General features: G+C 47.1%; 3 protein-coding genes across 23 annotated transcripts in view; 1 reads left to right on the plus strand and 2 right to left on the minus strand.

The window, feature by feature from the left end:
* The window catches only part of MAP1LC3A (microtubule associated protein 1 light chain 3 alpha), a 306452-nt gene extending 290660 nt beyond the window's left edge, over positions 1-15792 (minus strand). The window contains exon 1 of one of the 4 annotated variants that reach the window (XM_050807373.1): positions 15789-15792. The gene's annotated coding sequence lies outside the window, so the exon portion shown is untranslated. Of the gene's footprint in view, positions 1-8082; positions 8087-8115; positions 8120-12289; positions 12294-15788 lie in introns of those variants that run through there. The other 3 variants (XM_050807372.1, XM_050807371.1, XM_050807369.1) reach the window with 3 other exon arrangements.
* EIF2S2 (eukaryotic translation initiation factor 2 subunit beta) overlaps positions 1-19994 on the plus strand; it is a 511882-nt gene that overhangs the window by 304982 nt on the left and 186906 nt on the right. The window contains exon 1 of one of the 17 annotated variants that reach the window (XM_050807228.1): positions 4582-4591. The exons of the other annotated variants lie outside the window; for them this stretch is intronic. The gene's annotated coding sequence lies outside the window, so the exon portion shown is untranslated. Of the gene's footprint in view, positions 1-4581; positions 4592-19994 lie in introns of those variants that run through there. 17 annotated transcript variants of the gene reach the window in all.
* ASIP (agouti signaling protein) overlaps positions 7532-19994 on the minus strand; it is an 80923-nt gene continuing 68460 nt past the window's right edge. For both annotated transcript variants that reach the window (XM_050807356.1, XM_050807357.1), the window contains exons 2-4: positions 18161-18330; positions 15801-15862; positions 7532-7976 (exon numbers count right to left, since the gene is read on the minus strand). In XM_050807356.1, coding sequence (XP_050663313.1) covers positions 7800-7976; positions 15801-15862; positions 18161-18320 — 399 coding nt within the window. In that variant the 5' untranslated portion in view covers positions 18321-18330 and the 3' untranslated portion in view covers positions 7532-7799. The remainder of the gene's footprint in view (positions 7977-15800; positions 15863-18160; positions 18331-19994) is intronic.

Below are 19994 nucleotides of genomic sequence, written 5' to 3' on the forward strand. Positions count from 1 at the left end.
GAACTCCAGGAAGCCGCTGTCGGGACAGCTCTGCTTTGGGAGTCTAAGGTTCCAGGAAACCCCAGGAATCCAGATTCTTATCCCTGAGACCTACTCAGGACTAACCCAGGGGACCGAGCTAGGAAACCTGCTTGAGATGGTACAGGCAGCCAGGGGTGCGCAGTGATTCGGGCAGGCTTCGATCAGTTCCACGTTGATTGCTTCTCCAAACTGGCTCCAAGACAGGCAGGTGGCTCAAGTTGGTCTGGACTCAATCCCGGGACTTTAGGACTTTTGCTAGAAATCTGGTGTGCAAGAGCGACTCCAGAATTCACTCTGTGGGCTGCTTGGACTTAGACCCCCGCCCAGGACTAGAGGCTGCTTCTCCCTGGTGGGAGGAGTTACAACCTTCCCAGGGTTCTAAAGACCCCCAGGTGCTGGGTGCTGGGCTTTTCCTGACAACTTCCATAAGTTATTGGTACCTAAATTCACACTGCCTAGCATCATAATAGTCTGATCAACCCTGCTAAGTGTTCTCGTACTTGCCTTATTACCAGGGAGAGAAACAGAGAGGTGGGTGCCTCCCTAGAGTATTCACCCACACTATGTTCTGAATGCCCCTCCTCTGCCTGTCTTTCGTGGGGTCCTGAGCCTGCTTTTCCTACTAACTGCTGACTTGTATTTATTCCCCTAAAGCCTGTTCCGTAACCCAGTGTGGTTCTTAGACTTGAGCAAGCCTCAGAACCACCTGGTGGGCTTATCCCCAGTCCTGATTCTGTAGGTCTGGGGTGAGGCCTTATAATGTACATTTTAACAACTTCCCCAGTGTTGCCCAATGCTGCTGGTGCACACCAAGTATAGAATTTGCCTCTGTGCCTGTTGCACAGTAGGTGGAGGTGGCAACTGTAAAAGAGACCCAGCTATCCTAAAAATGGAGAAAAGGTACTTTCTTCAGTGGGGCTGCCAGGATTGGAAGGAATGTGAGTCTGTAGCTGCTCCTTTGCCCCCACGAAGGCCAGCTTGCCTTAGGATGAAGCCAACACAGGCTGGGTGAGGCAGCTCACACCTGTAATCCCAGCACTTTGGGAGGCCAAGGTGGGCAGATCACCTGAGGTCAGGAGTTTGAGACCAGCCTGACCAACATAATGAAACCTTGTCTCTACTAAAAAAAAAAAAAAAAAAATTAGCCAGGCATGGTGGTGCACGCCTGTAATCCCAGCTACTCGGAAGGCTGAGACAGGGAAATCACTTGAACTGGGAGGTGGCAGTTGCAGTGAGCTGAGATCACACACTGCACTCTAGTCTGGGGGACAGAACGAGGCCTCATCTCAAAAAAATGGATGAAGCCAACACAATTGAGAGAGACTGACACATTCCAGAGAATATTGGAGTAGCTGAATCTAGACATGTTTTACACTAACTGGATCTAACCCCTCCCTTTTTAGTGAAATGAGCCCCCCAGAAAGTTACCTTCTTTCCCTAAACCCACCTCAATAGGTTGCTTTCTGACAATTCTGAGTCTCGCTGTAGTGGAGAAGACTTTGAAGACATCATGTTGTAGAAAAACAACAGAGAAAAGAAAATAGAGGGCCTGGTGCGGTGGCTCACGCCTGTAATCCTAGCACTTTGGGAGGCCGAGGCAGGCGAATCACCTGAGGTCAGGAGTTTGAGACCAGCCTGGCCAACATGGTGAAACCCCATCTCTACTAAAAATACAAAATTAGCCTGGCGTGGTGGCGCATGCCTGTAATCCCAGCTACTTGGGAGGCTGAGGTAGGAGAATCACTTGAACCTGTGAGGCAGAGGTTGCAGTGAGCCAAGATCAAGCCACTGCACTCCAGTCTGGGTGACAGCGAGACTCCATCTCAAAAAAAAAAAAAAAATAGAAAACTTGGGCCAAGTCCCCTCCCAGCTGCACCATGAAGGGACTGGATTCGCCTCTAAGACTCTGCCTTGTCCAAGGTCATACAGCAAGCGAGAGGCAGTGCTGGAACAGGACTTTGGACCATCTGACTCTACAAAGTCTCATTTTCTCATCCAGGCTGGAGTACAGTGCCACGTTCATGGCTCACTGCAGCCTTGAACTCTCGGGCTCAAGTGATCTCCCGCCTCAGCCTCCCAAATAGCTGAGACTACAGGCGCGTGCCACCACGCCTGGCTAATTTAAAAAATTTTTTGTAGAGGTAGGGGCTCACCATGTTTCCCAGGCTGGTCTCAAACTCCTGGACTCAAGCAATCCTCCTGCCTCGGCCTCCCAAAGTGCTGGAATTACAGGAGTGAGCCACCGTACCCCAGCCCCTCTTGATTCTTTATCAGTGCCCTCTCCTGTACCTCCCAAGGCCTCTTGAGTAAGTACTGACCCAAGAAAAGAAGATGCAGCTGCATGTCTCCAGAAGCTCCACTAGTGAGACTACTCCCTGGGGTGGTGTTGACAAGGTCTCATTAGAGAGCTGGGGAGTCACATGGGGAGTCTGTTGGGTATACCTCTTGGGCTAAGTCTCCTGCAAGGTATTGGCTCTATGCAGGCAGAGTCCCCTCTGCCTGGCTTTCAATGGCCTGGTGCTTAAGGGCCTAGGCTCTGGAATGACATGGGCTGGATCTGAATCGCCATGCTGAGGTGCGAGGTCTATCTAGACACATTTCTTAACCTCTTTGAACCCCAGTTCTCTTATTTACAGTGATACTTAGGTCAAGATGTTAATATGGTAGTCTTGGTGTCATGCCTGGCATGAAGTAGCTGCTCCATAAATAATCACTGTTAGTATGGCATGATGATAACTGCAGACCACACAGGCCTCGAGCAGTGAGCAGCAGCCCAATATTTACTATTGCTCTGGTAGCCTATACAGCCAAAGAGTCCACAAATTCCAAAGAGGAGCTCTGGAAAGTGTGAAAAGCCTCTGGACTCCAACGAAGCTATTTGCTGGGCTCCCTGGGCAACAAGAAGGCATAATAATTGTCAGCATCATCATTCTTACCATTAGAAGGTGCCACCTCCCAGACTTTACAACTCATATATCCAGCTGGGAGAGCTACTGTTTCTCTGCAGGCAATCGATTAATAGAAACCTCATTTCTGTAGTGAACCAGAAAGCATTTGGCAATTTTAAAGGATTTTACTGATTAAACAAAAGTCATTCCTTTTCCTCCTTCCTGAATCCAATCCTCCCTCCCAACACACACACCCTCTACTCTTGGTACATGGAAGAAGAAAGAGTAACACATCTACTCTAGACTCATCTTAAATTGACTACAGATGGTTTGGCTAATTCAGTTCAAAGTACATTCTTTTCTTGCCTATTCTGTCCTCTTCACAAATGGGAAGTGGCCCTTGGAGTTAAATTTCTTTCTAAAGTTCCTATTGTATGACTGGGGGTAATTTCTCAACAATGGGTGGTGATGTTAAGATCTGTGGTTGCTCAAAAAGATGGAGGGGCTGGGCTGTGGTGGCTCATGCCTGCTATCCCAGCATTTTGGGAAGCCGAGGCGGGTGGATCATTTGATCACTGTTCTGGGATTACAGGCTATGAGCCACCACACCCAGCCTGAACAAGTCACTTTTGATGCTACCATTTCCACGTTTACAAAGTGAGAAGTAAATCAGTCAGAGTATTTTAGGTGCAAGCAACAGAAACAACTCTAGCTAGCCTGAGAGAAAAAAAAGGTAGAGGGTTAGTCTCCTGGAGAGATTTGGGGACCTCATAGGAAAGATTATACAACGTGCCTCCAAAAAAAAAAGGGTCACCACAAGGGCAAATGCATGATTAGGGGTTGGGACTTTCATCCCCATCCCCCAACCTCTGGGGAGGACAGAGGGGCTGAAGGTCAAGTTGATCACCAATGGCCAGTGGTTTAATCAATCATGCCTACGTAATGAAGCCTCCATTAAAAACCCAAGAGGACAGGCTTCAGAGAGCTTCCTGATAGCCAGACACGCTGGGGTTCCTAGAAGGTGGCAGGCCCAGGGAGGACACAGAAGCTCTGCACCCCTTCCCATACCTCACCCTATGCATCTCTTCATCTGCAGCCTTTGTAATAGCCTTTATAATAAACCGGTGTGTTTCCCTGAATTCTTTTTGGTTTTTTATTTTTTGAGACACAGCCTGGAATGCAGTGGTATGATCATGACTCACTGCAGCCTTGACCTCCCGGGTTCAAGTGATCCTCCTGCCTCAGCCTCTTGAGTAGCTGGGACTAGAGGCTTGTGCCACCATGCCTGGCTAATTTTATTTTTTATAGAGATGGGGTCTCACTGTTGACCAAGCTAGTCTTGAAATCCTGGGCTTAAGCGATCCTCCCACCTTGGCTTCCCAAAGTACTGGGATTACAGGTGTGAGCCACTGCACCTGGCCTTGCTTCCCTGCGTTCTGTGAGCCCCTCCAGCAAATTAGTTGAGCCCAAAGAGGGTTGTGGAAACCCCAACTTAAAGCCAGTTGTCAGAAGTTCTAGAGGCTCAGACTTTTGACTGGTGTCTGCAATGAGGGCAGTCTTGGGGACTGAGCCCTCAGACTGTGGGATCTGATGCCATCTCCAAGTAGATAGTGTTGGAATTGAATTGGAGGACACCCAGCTGGTGTCCACTGCAGAACTGATTGTTTGCTTGCTGGTGGGGGTAAATCCCCTCATATTTTGGGGTCACACAAGTCTGTTGGGTGTTGATGACTGTTGCGGTGGTGTGAAAGCAGAGGAAAACATGGTTTGAGAATTTTTTCCTGAACAATGGGACTGTCAGTCAAGGTGGACCACCCTTTCTTGGCCCCACATCAGGTGAATCAGCCTCTCCTGGGAATTATTTTGAATGGTCTAGTGCAAGGACTGAAGAGGTTGGAGCTGACATCCCTGTTGCCGTGCTTGCAAGACATTGTCCACTTGGCTCCTCTAGCACCCCTCAGGGGCTTTTTTTTTTTTTCTGGAGGCATGTTGTGTAATCTTTCCTTTGAGGTCCCCAAATCTCTCCAGTAGACTAACCCTCTACCTTTTTTTTCTCTCAGGCTAGCTAGAGTTGTTTCTGTTGCTTGCACCTAAAATACTCTGACTGATTTACTTCTCACTTTGTAAATGTGGAAATGGTAGCATCAAAAGTGACTTGTTCAGGCTGCGTGTGGTGGCTCGTGGCTCATATCCCGTAATCCCAGAACTTTGGGAAGCTGAGGTGGGCAGATCATTTGAGGTCAGGATTTTGAGACCAGCCTGGCCAACATAGTGAAACCCTGTCTCTACTAAAAATACAAAAATTAGCCGGTGTGGTGGCACATGCCTGTAATCCCAGCTACTCGGGAGGCTGAGGCAGGAGAATCACTTGAACCTGGGAGGCAGAGGCTGTGGTGAACCCAGATTGCACCACTACACTACAGCCTGGGTGACAGAGCAAGACTCTGTCTCAAAAAAAAAAAAAAAAAAGACTTGTTCAAGGCCACACTATGAGAACTTTGGGCACAAGTTTAAGGCTACATCCTTCAGGAAGAAATGATCCTCAATCAATGGCCACAAAGGTAGGGTAAATCTTCCTAGGTTAAGTTCACCCCGTGTGTGTGAGACAGAAATAGAATGAATAATGGTGTTGGAGATGGCAGTCCCAGATGCTCCTAACAGTCAAACCGTAACTCTGAGTCACAAATGTGAGTTTCAATTCTGGTCATTAGACCAGCAGAGTTTTGAGAGGCCCAGGACCATGCTCTTAGCACTTTAGGCTTGAGGAGGAATTCTGAAAAGGAGAAGGAGGTGGGGCGTGGTGGCTCATACCTGTAATCCCAGCACTTTGGGAGGCTGAGATGGGTGGATCACTTGAGGCCAAGAGTTCAAGAATGGCAAAACCCTGTCTCTACTAAAAATATAAAAATTAGCCGGTTGTGGTGGTGCACACCTGTAATCCCAGGTACTCACACACGAGTATCTCTTGAATTCTGAAGTCCCAGCTTGAGTCCTGAAGTCCTAGCTACTTGGGAGGCTGAAGTTGGAGGATAGCTTGAGCCTGGGAAGTGGAGGCTCCAGTGAGACAAGATTGCACCACTGCACTCCCACCTGAGTGACAGAGCGAGACTCTGTCTCAAAACAAACAAAGCAAAAACCGGCTGGGCACAGTGGCTCATGTCTGTAATCCCAGCACTCTGGGAGGTTGAGGCAGGAGGATTGCTTGAGGCCAGGAGTTTGAGACCAGCTTGGGCAACATAGCAAGACCCCATCTCTAAAGAAAAACCAAAACTGATAGTCTGAGGGAATGGACCACATATGCTAATAATGGTTCTAACCTCTAACAAGGGACAATAGCCATGGGCCACCGGACCATAAGGAGAGGATCCATATTGGACTTCTTCACCACTATGTCCATAGCACTTGGCACACAGTAGGTGCCCAATACACATTTGCTGAATGAATGAATGGGTTGGTCTTCTATGTGGTTTTCTGGACCCAGCAGCCAAATGGCTTTGTTACTAAGGGACTGAGTCTTTAGCTTTGCATCCTGGCCTCACCCTTGGGGACCAAATGGTGCCTGCTTGCTTAGTGAACAATGTCTGGAAAACAGGAGGAGTGACTGCAATATCTTCCCAATATGACATTTACTCAGCAGCAGCTGTGGTGCAAGGAACAAAAGGTTCTTGCCCTGTAGGACTGCAGCCTAAATGATAGAAAACAAAACAAGCGTCTGGCAGCTTTCCTGTGTGTGGGGGTGTTGTGTGTTTGTTTCTTGTGTTAAGGAACAGAGAGGGAACACGACACTCACTATCTTGGATTTATAACAAGAATGGGAATGATTATTTCCTTTTTTTCTCTCTCTCTCTCAAACACACGGTTTCACTCTGTTGCCAAGTCTGGAGTGCAGTGGTGTGATCATAGCTCACTGCAGTCTCCAACTCCAGGGCTCAGGTGATTCTCCTGTCTTAGCTGCCTGAGTAGGTGGGACTACTGGCGCATGCCACCACACCCAGTTAATTTTTAAAATTTTTTGTACATACGAGTGGCGTGGCAGGGAGTCTCACTATGTTGCCCAGGCTGGTCTTGAACTTCTGGCCTCAAGTGATCCTCCAGCCTCGGCTTTCTTTCTTTCTTTTTAGACAGAGTTCCGCTCTTGTTGCCCAGGCTGGAGTGCAATGGATTGATCTTGGCTCACTGCAGCCTCTGCTTCCCGGGTTCAAGCGATTCTCCTGCCTCAACCTCTCGAGTAGCTGAGCTTTAAGGCATGCGCCACTACACTCGGCTAATTTTGTATTTTTAGTAGAGACGGGTTTCCCCATGTTGGTCAGGATGGTCTGGATCTCCAGACCTCAGGTGATCCGCCCGCCTCGGCCTCCCAAAGTGCTGGGAATACAGGCGTGGCCTTTCTTTCTTTCCGTTTCTTCCCCTGGGGAGAGGGGAGCACCTAGGAGGAAATGTGTTAAGACCTAAAGGCGGTTCCTTTCTGCCTGGCTGGTCTGAATTCCCTGGTTTTGGAGGCAGCCTCGGGTGTTCCCCGGTTTAATGGTAGGGGCGGTAGCCTCGTTCCCAACCCCCAGGGCGGGAGCAGCGTTGACTGGGAGTGCAGCTTTGGGGCTGGGGCGCCCGGGTGTCCTGAGCCCCTGGAGAGCAGCGCGTGCGCAGTCCGCTTGACTCTGTGGCGAAGGCATCGAGAACTTTCGGGACCTTTACAGAAACAGCAGCACACCTTCGAGCAGCCTATATATATTGTATTTCGAGTTTAGCCCAAGCCAGGTCTCCCTGAACTCCCACCTCCTGCAACCTCCGCCCGCCCCCAGTCCTGGGAAGCCGCCCTGTTAGAGATCACCCGCCCGAAAAGCGCCCCGCGTCCCCAAAGCCCTGCCCGCCCGCGGCCGGGAGAGGGCGCGCTCAGCAGTTGAGGCTGAGCACGCGGCAGGAACAGGCACTGCGGAAGAAGCGGCACTGGCAGGAGGCGCACGGGTCGCAACAGGCGGGTGCAGGCGGCTTGCAGCTGTCGCGGGTGGCCACGCAGGGCGCAGAGAGGGGGGTCCGGGGCCGCGCCACTTTCTTCATCGAAGCCTCCTTCTGCGTGGGAAACGCCGGGGCTTTATGAGCCGGCCATGCCAGCCCCTCGCGTCCTCACCTGTGCCTGGGAGCTCCTCGGGCTAGGGAGGTCCCGGACCAGAGGTTTCCCCGCCCGATTGCCCACCGCCCACCGCCCGCTCCCCCAGTCTGATTCCTTCACCTCCATCCCCATCCAGACTGACCTGGCTCTTGGCTGGCCCTGGCCCTCTTCTCCCTACTTTTTGTTTTGTTTTGTTTTTTTAGACAGAGTTTCACTCTGTCACCCAGGCTGGACTGCAGTGGCGCGATCTGGGCTTACTGTTCCTGGGTTCAGGCGATTCTGCCACTTCAGCCTCCCAAGTAGCTGGGACCACATGTGTGCGCCACCACGCTTGGCTAATTTTATTTTTATTTTCATTTTCTGTTTTTTATAGACAGGTCTCACTTATTGTCCAGGTTGGTCTCAAACTCCTGGGCTCAAGGGATCTGCCTGCCTCGGCCTCCCAAAGTGCTGGGATTACATTACAGGCGTGAGCCACCGTGCCCGGTCTAAGTGGTCTCTCTTTTAACTTAAAAGGAAACATGAACTTTCTTTTGGCCTTTGAGATTTGGCCCTTGCCTGCCTCTCCAACCCGTGTTAACTTTGCTGCCCCACTGTGCACCGAGTGCAGCAGGTGAGTTCCTGCTGCGGGAACCCAGCAGGAGCTGTCTTGGACACTGCTGTCATAGCTTGCTGCTTCCTTTCTTGGGAAGGAAATAGCCGTTGGGTTTTGTACCTTCGATACAGGTAGCCAGTGGTCATATGTGGCTACTGAGTACGTGAAATGTGTTTAGTGCGACCTAGAAACTGAATTTTCAAATTTAATTTTAATTAATTGAAATGTAAAATGTAAAACTGAAGCAATATAAAAATATTTTTCCCCTTAAACACAACTTTTTAGTTAGAGCTACATTTCATGCTTGTCAAAACTGAGCACTGGGATGAGATGTGCTGTACTGTAAACTATGCACCAGATTTCAAAGATTTAGCACAACGAAAAGAATAAATTATTTCAATAACTTTTTAAGTTAATCACATATTGAAATGTTAACATTTTGAGTATACTGAGTTAAATAAAATATTACAATTAATTGCAGCTGTTTTTTTTTTTTTTTTCTTTTTAAAAATGTGGTTGTCAACTCGGTGTGGTGGCTCATGCCTGTAATCCCAGCACTTTGGGAGACCGAAGCGAATGGATCACCTGAGGTCGGGAGTTCGGGACCAGCCTGACCGACATGGAGAAACCCATCTCTACTAAAAATACAAAAATTAGCCTGGCGTGGTGGCACATGCCTGTAATCCCAGCTACTCGGGAGACTGAGGCAGGAGAATTGCTTGAACCCGGGAGGCGGAGGCTGCAGTGAGCTGAGATTGTGCCATTGCACTCCAGCCTGGGCAACAAGAGCAAAACTCCATCTCAAAAAAAAAAAAAAAAAAGTGGCTATAAGCAAATTTAAAATTATTATGTAGCTCACATCACAGTTCTTTGCTAATTTTTTTTTTTTTCTTTTTTTGAGAGGGAGTCTTGCTCTGTCGCCCAGGCTGGAGTACAGTGGCGCCATCTCGGCTCACTGCAAGCTCCGCCTCCCGGGTTCACGCCATTCTCCTGCCTCAGCCTCCTGAGTAGCCTTTGTTTTTTTGAGAGCCAGTTTCATTCTTGTCACCCAGGCTGGAATACAATGGTGCGATCTTGGCTCACCACAACCTCCGCCTCCTGGGTTCAAGTGATTCTCCTGCCTCAGCCTCCTGAGTACCTGGGATTATAGGTATGCGCCACTACGCCCGGCTAATATTTGTATTTTTAGTAGAGACGGGGCTTCACCATGTTGGCCAGGGTGGTCTCGAACTCCTGACTTCAGGTGATCCGCCCACCTTGGCCTCCCAAAGTGCTGGGATTACATTACAGGCGTGAGCCACCGTGCCCAGTCTAAGTGGTCTCTCTTAACTTAAAAGGAAACATGAACTTTCTTTTGGCCTTTGAGATTTGGCCCTTGCCTGCCTCTCCAACCCGTGTTAACTTTGCTGCCCCACTGTGCACCGAGTGCAGCAGGTGAGTTCCTGCTGCGGGAACCCAGCAGGAGCTGTCTTGGACACTGCTGTCATAGCTTGCTGCTTCCTTTCCTGGGAAGGAAATAGCCGTTGGGTTTTGTACCTTCGATACAGGTAGCCAGTGGTCATATGTGGCTACTGAGTATGTGAAATGTGTTTAGTGCGACCTAGAAACTGAATTTTCAAATTTAATTTTAATTAATTGAAATGTAAAATGTAAAACTGAAGCAATATAAAAGTATTTTTCCCCTTAAACACAACTTTTTAGTTAGAGCTACATTTCATGCTTGTCAAAACTGAGCATTGGGATGAGATGTGCTGTACTGTAAACTATGCACCAGATTTCAAAGATTTAGTACAATGAAAAGAATAAATTATTTCAATAACTTTTTAAATTAATCACATATTGAAATGTTAACATTTTGAGTATACTGGGTTAAATAAAATATTACAATTAATTGCAGCTGTTTTTTTTTTTTTTCTTTTTAAAAATGTGGTTGTCAACTCGGTGTGGTGGCTCATGCCTGTAATCCCAGCACTTTGGGAGACCGAAGGGAATGGGTCACCTGAGGTCGGGAGTTCGGGACCAGCCTGACCGACATGGAGAAACCCATCTCTACTAAAAATACAAAAATTAGCCTGGCGTGGTGGCACATGCCTGTAATCCCAGCTACTCGGGAGACTGAGGCAGGAGAATTGCTTGAACCCGGGAGGCGGAGGCTGCAGTGAGCCGAGATTGTGCCATTGCACTCCAGCCTGGGCAACAAGAGCAAAACTCCATCTCAAAAAAAAAAAAAAAAGTGGCTATAAGCAAATTTAAAATTATTATGTAGCTCACATCACAGTTCTTTGCTTTTTTTTTCTTTTTTTTGAGAGGGAGTCTTGCTCTGTCGCCCAGGCTGGAGTATAGTGGCGCCATCTCGGCTCACTGCAAGCTCCGCCTCCCGGGTTCACGCCATTCTCCTGCCTCAGCCTCCTGAGTAGCCTTTGTTTTTTTGAGAGCCAGTTTCATTCTTGTCACCCAGGCTGGAGTACAATGGTGCGATCTTGGCTCACCACAACCTCCGCCTCCTGGGTTCAAGTGATTCTCCTGCCTCAGCCTCCTGAGTAGCTGGGATTACAGGTATGCGCCACTACGCCCGGCTAATATTTGTATTTTTAGTAGAGACGGGGCTTCACCATGTTGGCCAGGGTGGTCTCGAACTCCTGACCTCAGGTGATCCGCCCGCCTCGGCCTCCCAAAGTGCTGGTATTATAGCCGTGAGCCACTGTGCCCGGCCTCACATTGTATTTCTATTGGACGCTGCTGCTCTAGGTTACTGAATTTTCAGTCTATTTAAATACTGCTTCCTCAGAGAGGCCTTCCCAGACCACTCTTCCCTTCACTCTCATTACCGTGCTGTAATTTCTTCGCACTCTTTATCATCTGAATTTATTTACCTATTTATTGATATACTTGCTGTTCACCTGTTTTGTCCACAAGAATGTAAACTCCATGAGAGCAGGGATAGGATATATCTTTCTTTTTCACTGCTATGTTCCCAGTGCTTAGCATATAAATATATTTGTCAGTTATATATTTTTATCTGTCAATAATCTCATCTTGCTTGTTCACTTTACAGCCAACAAAATAGGCCCAGAGAAGAGCAGGGACTTCCAAGATCACACAGTACCAGATCCTGCCTCCTGATACCTAATCCAGTGCTCCTCGCTCTGGTTACAGTTGATATGATAAACTGAGGCACACTAAGACAGGAATAAGGTGTGCATTTCAGCAATGCCTCAGTCCAGTGTTTCCCAAAGTGGGAACCTGTGTTAACGGTGGTATGATTTTAGGTGGAACGTTAATGTTAAACGACCCTGAATTATACAATGAGAAAGCATTCTTTTTTCAATCTTTTTCAACTTGAAAGGGCTAATTTGGTGCTAACATGTCCTTAGTGCCGTTCTAACACTTTCTAATCTGCCTTTTTTTTTTTTTTTTTTTTTTTTTTTTTTTGAGATGGAGTCTTGCTCTGTCACCCAGGCTGGATTGTAGTGGTGTCATCTCGGCTCACTGCAACCTTTACCTCCCCGGTTCCAGTGATTCTCCTGCCTCAGCCTTCTGGGCAGCTGGGATTACAGGTGTACACCACCACGCCTGGCTGATTTTTGTATTTTTAGTAGAGATTTAGGCCTCAAATTTAGAGCCTTTGGTAGGCAATACCATCCATTCATCCAGAATTCACTAACAATGTTTAACTTTCCCCCCTTTTTTTTTTCCTTTTTTTTTCTTCGTTTTTCTTTTTTTTTTTTTGAGATGGAGTCTCGCTCTGTTGCCCAGGCTGGAGTGCAGTGGTGCGATCTTGGCTCACTACAACCTCCGCCTCCCAGGTTCAAGTGATTCTCCTGCCTCAGCCTCCTGAGTAGCTGGAATTACAGGCGCGTACCACCATGCCCAACTAATTTTTGTATTTTTAGTGGAAATGGGATTTCACCATGTTGGTCAGACTGGTCTTAAATTCCTGACCTGAGGTGATCCACCCTCCTTGGCCTCCCAAAGTGCTGGGATTACAGGTGTGAGCCACCGTGCCTGGCCAACTTTACATATTTTTATAGTTACCTTCTATTTATAGCAAGTGATACTAGTTTTCTATCATAATTATATACAATTGACCCTTGAACAATGCAGGGGTTAGGGGCACAAACTCTTTACACACAGTCAAAAATCCTTTTTTCTTTGAGACAGGGTCTTATTCTGTTGCCCAGGCTGGAGTGCAGTGGTAAGATCACAAGTCACTGTAGCCTTGATATCCCAGGCTCAAGCGAATCTCCTACCTCAGCCTCCTGAGCATCTGGGGCTACAGGAGCACACCACCACACCCCAGTTAATTTTTGAAAATTTTTTGTAGAGATGAGGTTTCATCATGTTGCTCAGGCTGGTCTTGAATTCCTGGACTCAACTGATCTGCCTGCCTCAGCCTCCCAAAGTGCTGGAATTACAGGTGTGAGCCACCGTGCCTGGCCTTCATGGTATTTTTGACTCCCCAAAAACTTAACTACTAATAGCCTACTGTTGGCCAGAAGAAAGCCTTACTGATAACATAAACTGTGGATTAACACATCTTTTTATGTTATATGTATTATATACTGTACTCTTATAATTAAGTAAACTGGGCATGGTGGCTCATGCACATAATCCCAGCAGTTTAGGAGGCAGAAGCAGCAGATTGCCTGAGCTCAGGAGTTCAAGACCAGCCTGGGCAACACGGCAAAACCTCGTCTCTACTAAAAATCCAAATATCTGCCAGGCATGGGGTGCACACCCATAGTCCTAGCTGCTTGCGGAGCTGAGGCAGGAGGATCACTTGAGCCTGGGAGGTTGAGGTTGCAATGAACCGAAATGGTGCCACTGCACTCCAGCCTGAGTGACAGCGCGACACCCCATCTCTAAAAAAATTAAAAAAAAAAAAACAAGTAAGCTAGGGAAAAGAAAATATTATTAAGAAAATTATTGGATAAGTAGAGATTGATTATAAGAAAACATACGGAAGTAAAAATGCATTTACAGTGCCATACTGTATTTATTGATACCATAAGTTTACTCCATCTGTTTACAAGATGTATTGTCTGTCTGAAATAGTAAGCAACCGAAGCTGCAGAGCTCCACCTGTGGCACCACCTACTATACAATGAGAAAGGATTCTTTTTTCAATCTTTTCCAACTTGAAAGGGCTAATTTGGTTAGTGCTGTTCTAACACTTTCTAATCTGCCTTTTTGCTTGAATCAAGCAATTCAAGCAACTTTTTCTTGTAATGTCATGACTCTTCTCTGCTTCTTGGGAACACTTCCAGAATCACTAGTAGCACCTAGTATGGGCCCTTGGTACTACTCAAGGCTTACAATATTGCATTAAACACATTGAAAAATACACGAGAACCTTGAGGGATCACATTTTACTGCAATATGTGATTTACTGGTGAGACTCCTTGTGCAGAGATGATTAGCTCACAGAGCGTTTTAAGCACGTACTCACAACACCAGAGCACGCTGCAGTGGCAACAGGAGGTAGCTTCACAATTATGATGGTAGTACAGTATGTACTACAGTTGTTTATGCAGTTATGATTTAATACTGCATCTTTACATTTAGTTATATTTCTATTTTGTATGGCATCATGTACTGTCTGTGTATTGTATATGTTTTGGGCAATTTTAATTTTTTATAATAGATTTATGTATATTTTATGGTAGCAAGTGGTAAAATAGACTAGTATCTACATATATTTTATGCATTAATGACATACTTTTTTTCATTTTAAAAAATATTTCTAGGTAACAAGATTCACCTGTTTTTTCCTAATTGTCAGTCTTTAAAAAATTTTTTCCGATTTAAAAAATCAGCTGGGCATGGTGGCTCACCCCTGTAATCCTAGCACTTTGGTAGGCTGAGGCAGGCAGATCACCTGAGGTCAGGAGTTTGAGACCAGCCTGGCAAACTTGGCAAAACCCCATCTCTACTAAAAATACAAAAACATTAGCTGGGCATGGTGGCATGTGCCTATAATCCCAGCTACTCGAGAGACTGAGGCATGATAATTGCTTGAACTCGCCAGGTGAGGGTTGCAGTGAGCCAAGATCACGCTACCGAACTCTGGCCTGGGCAACAAGAGTGAAAACTGAAAACTCCATCTCAAAAAAAAAAAAAAAAAAAAAAAAAAGAAGGCTGGGCACAGTGGCTCACGCCTGTAATCCCAGCACTCTGGGAGGCCGAGGCGGGCAGATCACAAGGTCAGGAGATCGAGACCATCCTGGCTAACATGGTGAAACCCCATCTCTACTAAATATATAAAAAATTATCCAGGCGTGATGGTGGGCATCTGGGAGGCTGAGGCAGGAGAATGGCGTGAACCTGGGAGGCGGAGCCTACAGTGAGCTGGGATCACGCCACTGCACTCCAGCCTGGGTGACAGAGCGAGACTCCATCTCAAAAAAAAAAAAAAAGAGAAAATAAATAAAATAATCAATGTATAAGTGGACCCATGAGTTCAAACCCATGTTGTTCAAGAGTCAATTGTATTTTTTAAGTTTTAATTTTTTTTGTTGTTGTTTTGAGACAGAGTTTCACTCTTGTCACCCAGGCTGGAGTGCAATGGCTCAGGCTCACTGCAACCTCAATCTCCCGGGTACAAGCAATTCTCCTGCCTCAGCCTCCCAAGTAGCTGGGATTACAGGTGCCCACCACCACGCCTGGCTAATTTTTGTATTTTTAGTAGAGACGGGGTTTCGCCATGTTGGCCAGGCTAGTCTCAAACTCCTGACCTCAGTTGATCTGCCCATCTTGGCCTCCCAAAGCGCTGGGATTACAGGCGTGAGCCACCGCATCCGGCCTAAGTTTTAATTTTAAATAAATATGTTAAATAAATAGGTGGAACTCAGATGTGGCAAAAGTTGTAAATGTGGTTCTGAAATGAGGTTTCGGAAACACCACATTCATCCAAAAGTATGAGTGATGGTGAAATTTCAGGCAGGGGCTAACTAGAAGAGGAAGCTGCTTTTCATAATCTATTTTGCTCAGTGGACTTCAGCTCCCTGGGCTTCTGTGGGTGTCTGGCTCAGAGCTGAAGCCAGGAAGTCTTTAGTAGCTTTCAGTTTCTTTTGTTAATATAGGCCTGAAAAATCTCTCATTTAGTTCCCAGCCAGAGCTTGGGGGTCCTCCTTCTGTAAGTCCAGTCTCACCCCAACAGTGAGAACTCCCAGAACTTCCCCGCCCTTACCTTAGAAGATCTCTTCTTTTCTGCTTCTTTTCTGCTGATCTGTTTGGATTTCTTGTTCAGTGCTTCAAAGAGAGACAAAAGGAGGAGAGTCAGATGTTTCTGAGGACGTTGAGTTGCAGTGAAGTGAGAGGGGCAGAGGGGCTCGGGAAGTTGCCAGGTGTGGGAGAGGAGAAGCAGCGTGCCGGATGAATCACACTGTAGGACTCAAGCCAGTAGGTTCTTGTCAGCCCGGATGGTGACCTGGAGCCAGGCACTGATAGCAACGTGTCCTCTGAGGGAAGGCAAATGGGATGTCCAAGCAGGCACTGGGATCTGCCTGTGGTGCTCTTGTGGGGCCTGGTCCCTCGACCTAGGTGAGCTTGGGCCACTCAGAGTCACCCCAAGTGCCTCTTCCTTCATCTCCATTGTGGCAGGTGCAGGAACATTGTGATACTCAGAAAATGGACTCCCGTCTTGCACACAGATGCACCTGTGTTTCCTATTTTCCATTCCTCAGAGCTTTGGAGCCAGGAGGACCTGATTTGAATCCTGACTCTGCCAATATAATGACTATGTGGCTGTCGGTAACTTACTTATCTTCCATGAGACTCAGTTTTTTCATCTGCACAAAAGATTCCATAATATCTACCTTGCAGTATTATCTTGAGGATAAATGAAGTCTGCTTATAAAGTGAAAAGTCTGTTACACTGAAGAGAAATAAATGTTGATGTTCCTCCACTTCCCTGTCTGATATGTGTAGAATATCCTCTTTTCTTTCTTTTTCTTCTTCTTCTTTTTTTTTCTTTTGAGACAGAATCTTACTCTGTCACCCAGGCTGGAGTGCAGTGGTGCAGTCTCAGCTCACTATAACCTCTCTCTCCTGAGTTCAAGTGATTCTCCTGCCTCAGCCTCCCAAGTAGCTGGGATTATAGGTGTGCACCACCACGCCTGGCTAATTTTTGTATTTTTAGTAGAGATGGGGTTTTGCCATGTTGGCCAGGCTGGTTTCAAACTCTTGACCTCAGGTGATCTGCCCACCTCGGCCTCCCAAAGTGCTGGGATTATAGGTGTGAACTACTGTGACTGGCCGATTATTTATTTATTTATTTATTTAAAAATTTCTTTTTTGAGACAGAGTCTCTCTGTCACCCAGGCTGGAGTGCAATGGTGTGATCACAGCTCACTACAGTCTCAACCTCCTGAGCTCAAGCAATCCTCCTGCCTCAGCCTCCCAAATAGCTGGAACCATAGGCATACACCACCATTCCCGGCTAGGTTTTGTTTGCTTGTTTTTGAGACAGGGTCTCACTCTGTCACCCAGGCTGGAGTGCAGTGGCACAATCATGGCTCACAATCATTGTAGGCTCAAACTCCTGGGCTCAAGTGATTCTCCTGCCTCAGCCTCCCAAGTAGCTAGGACTACAAGCACACGCCACCATGCCTGGTTAATTTTTGTATTTTTAGTAGAGATGGGGTTTCACCCTGTTGACCAGGCTGGTCTTGAACACCTGAGCTCAAGAGATCTGCCCACCTTAGCCTACCAAAGTGCTGGGATTACAGGTACATGCCACCATGCCTTGCTAGTTTTTAAATTTTTCCATAGAGACAGGGTCTCTGTATATCACTCAGTCTGGTCTTGAACTCCTAGGCTCAAACAATCCTCATGCCTCAGCTTCCCAAAGTGCTGGGATTACAGGCATGAGCCACCTCACCCAGCCTCAGATATCCTCTTTTCCTAGCAAAAGGCAAGGTAGTAAGGGATATTAGTTTTGAGCTTAGGTTCTGGAGTTAAGCATCTGATTTTGAATTCTGGCTTTGCCAGTTAAAAACTGTGTGATCCATGCTAGTTACTTAACTCTCCTAAGCCTAAAGTTCCTCAACTGTGAAATACAAATAAAGACCATACTCGCCTCACAGTGCCTACCACACAGTATGCCTATGATTATTATCAGGTGAAGTCAAACCAGATCTCCAATGCCCCTCATATTTTCCCCTGAGTCATCATTCCCAACTCTGACATGACAGGGCTGGTCCATCCTAGTCTTGCATATGTTCTGGAGCATTTTGAAGTTTGTTACTGTTGACAGGAGTTCTGTGATTCATTAAGTTTCAGAAATGCTACATTAAACAAAGTTTAGCAAGTGTCTTCACTTCAGGCCTTTCAGAGGCTCTACCATATGCTAAGCTGCATATTAGATTGGTAGCATGCAGGACTTTCCCAAACCAAATGGGTCAAGGGACACTATTCTCCCAGGATTATTTCGTGGAACGAGCAAGAAGGAGCTGTCCATGGCGGTGGATCCTGGTAGCGCCCCGGGAAGCATGCTTGATTTCCTGCAGCCCCTCTGCTGGGCCAGAGCCCGGAGGCTAGGTGACTTACCCACAATAGAGACAGAAGGGAAGTCCAGGAGGTTCACAGAGGAGTTGCTTCTCAGGCTCCTGTCATCTCGGAGCTTCTCCTCAGGTGGGGGGTGGCTGTAGGCAGTGAAGAAGCAGAGGAAGACCAGCAGGGTGGCCAGGAGTAGGCGGGTGACATCCATCCCAGGAGGCCTGAGTGGGACAGAGAAGGTGGTCAGATGGGTGGGTCGGGGTAATGGTAAGAGGCCTTCCTGCTTTCTTTGTGCTTCTTTGGGCTGGTGTTGTGACTCTGTTAGGCAAGTGTCCTGGTGGAGTCGGAGGGTTAGCAAGGCCTAGGATGGGGAAGGGGAATTGATGAGGGAAGAAGAGAGAAGAGAGATGGGAAGAGGAAGAAAGACTAGGAACAGAAGGAGATTGGAGCAAAGATAAAAGGAATGCATTGCACTGGTCTCTGCTGTCCAGAGGGTGGTGTGTTGGCTGCTTCTGGTTTTTTTAATGTCTGCGGCCCCAGGAGACCCTAGGCCTGGGCAGAGTTGTTGAAGGGCCCCCAGTAGGGCCTCACAGTAGCAGAGGTTTTATTAAGGTGCACAGAATAAGGCTAATAAATTAAGAATCAGTGAGAAAGATGCAGAGGTAAGTGGCTCCTTCAGACAAGCATATATGTTGGCTCATACCCTAGATTCCCAAACCAAGAGAGAACGAATGCAGGTATAGTTTGTGGCAGGAGGATGGACCTGTCAACATAGGCCACCTGGATTTATGTATTTATTTATTTGCTAGCTGGATTTTTTTTTTTTTTTTTTTTTTAAGACGGAGTCTCACTCTTGTTGCCCAGGCTGGAGTGCAGTGGCACAGTCTCAGCTCACTACAACCTCCACCTCCCAGGTACAAGCAATTCTCCTACCTCAGCCTCCTGAGTAGCTAGGGCTACAGGCACCCACCACTAAGCCAGGCTAATTTTTGTATTTTTTGGTAGAGACGGGGTTTTACCACTTTGGCCAGGCTAAGCATTTTATATTTTCTAACTCTTTTTATTTTTTTGAGACAGAGTCTTGCTCTGTCAGCCAGACTAGAGTGCAGTGGCACGATCTTGGCTCACTGCAACCTCTGCCTCCCAGCTTCAAGCGATTCTTCTTCCTCAGCCTCTGGAGTAGCTGGGATTACAGGTGCCCACCACCACACCTGGCTAATTTTTGTATTTTTAGTAGAGATGGGGTTTCACCATGTTGGCCAGGCTGGTCTCAAACTCCTGGCCTGAAGTGATCTGCCAGCCACTGCCACTGCACCTGGCCTATATTTTCTAACTCAAGCTCGTATAGGTTTTTTTCTGTTGTCATTGTTTGTTTTGAGACAGAGTCTCACCCTGTCACCCAGGCTGGAGTGCAGTGGCACGATCTTGGGCCACTGCAGCCTCAACCTCCCACGTTCAAGCCATCCTCCCACCTCATCTTCCTGAGTAGCTGGCACTACAGGCATGTGCCCACATGCCTGGCTAATTAATTTTTTTTTTTTTTGTAGAGATGAGGGCTCACTCTATTACCCAAGTTGGCCTTGAGCTCCTGGGCTCAAGTGATCCTCCCACCTCAGCCTCCCAAAGTGAGCCACCACTTGGCCATATTTGTTCATTTGTGTGTATATATTTTATATATATATGGCATTCCGCTTCTAGGATATTAACTCCTGAATGACAGGGGCTCTCCACCATCCTTTCCAGCTTTATATTTTCTCACAGGAAGCAATGAATTCCGACCAAGCTTGGCTACTTCCTGGTCCCCATATGATGCTTGTCCTTTCTCACCAATTGCAATGCTTAGCTTGCTATACAAACATTTATTTACTTATCATTTGTCAATGGT

The sequence above is a fragment of the Macaca thibetana genome, chromosome 10 (genome assembly GCF_024542745.1).
Source record: "Macaca thibetana thibetana isolate TM-01 chromosome 10, ASM2454274v1, whole genome shotgun sequence".
NCBI classification, from domain to species: Eukaryota; Metazoa; Chordata; class Mammalia; order Primates; family Cercopithecidae; genus Macaca; species Macaca thibetana.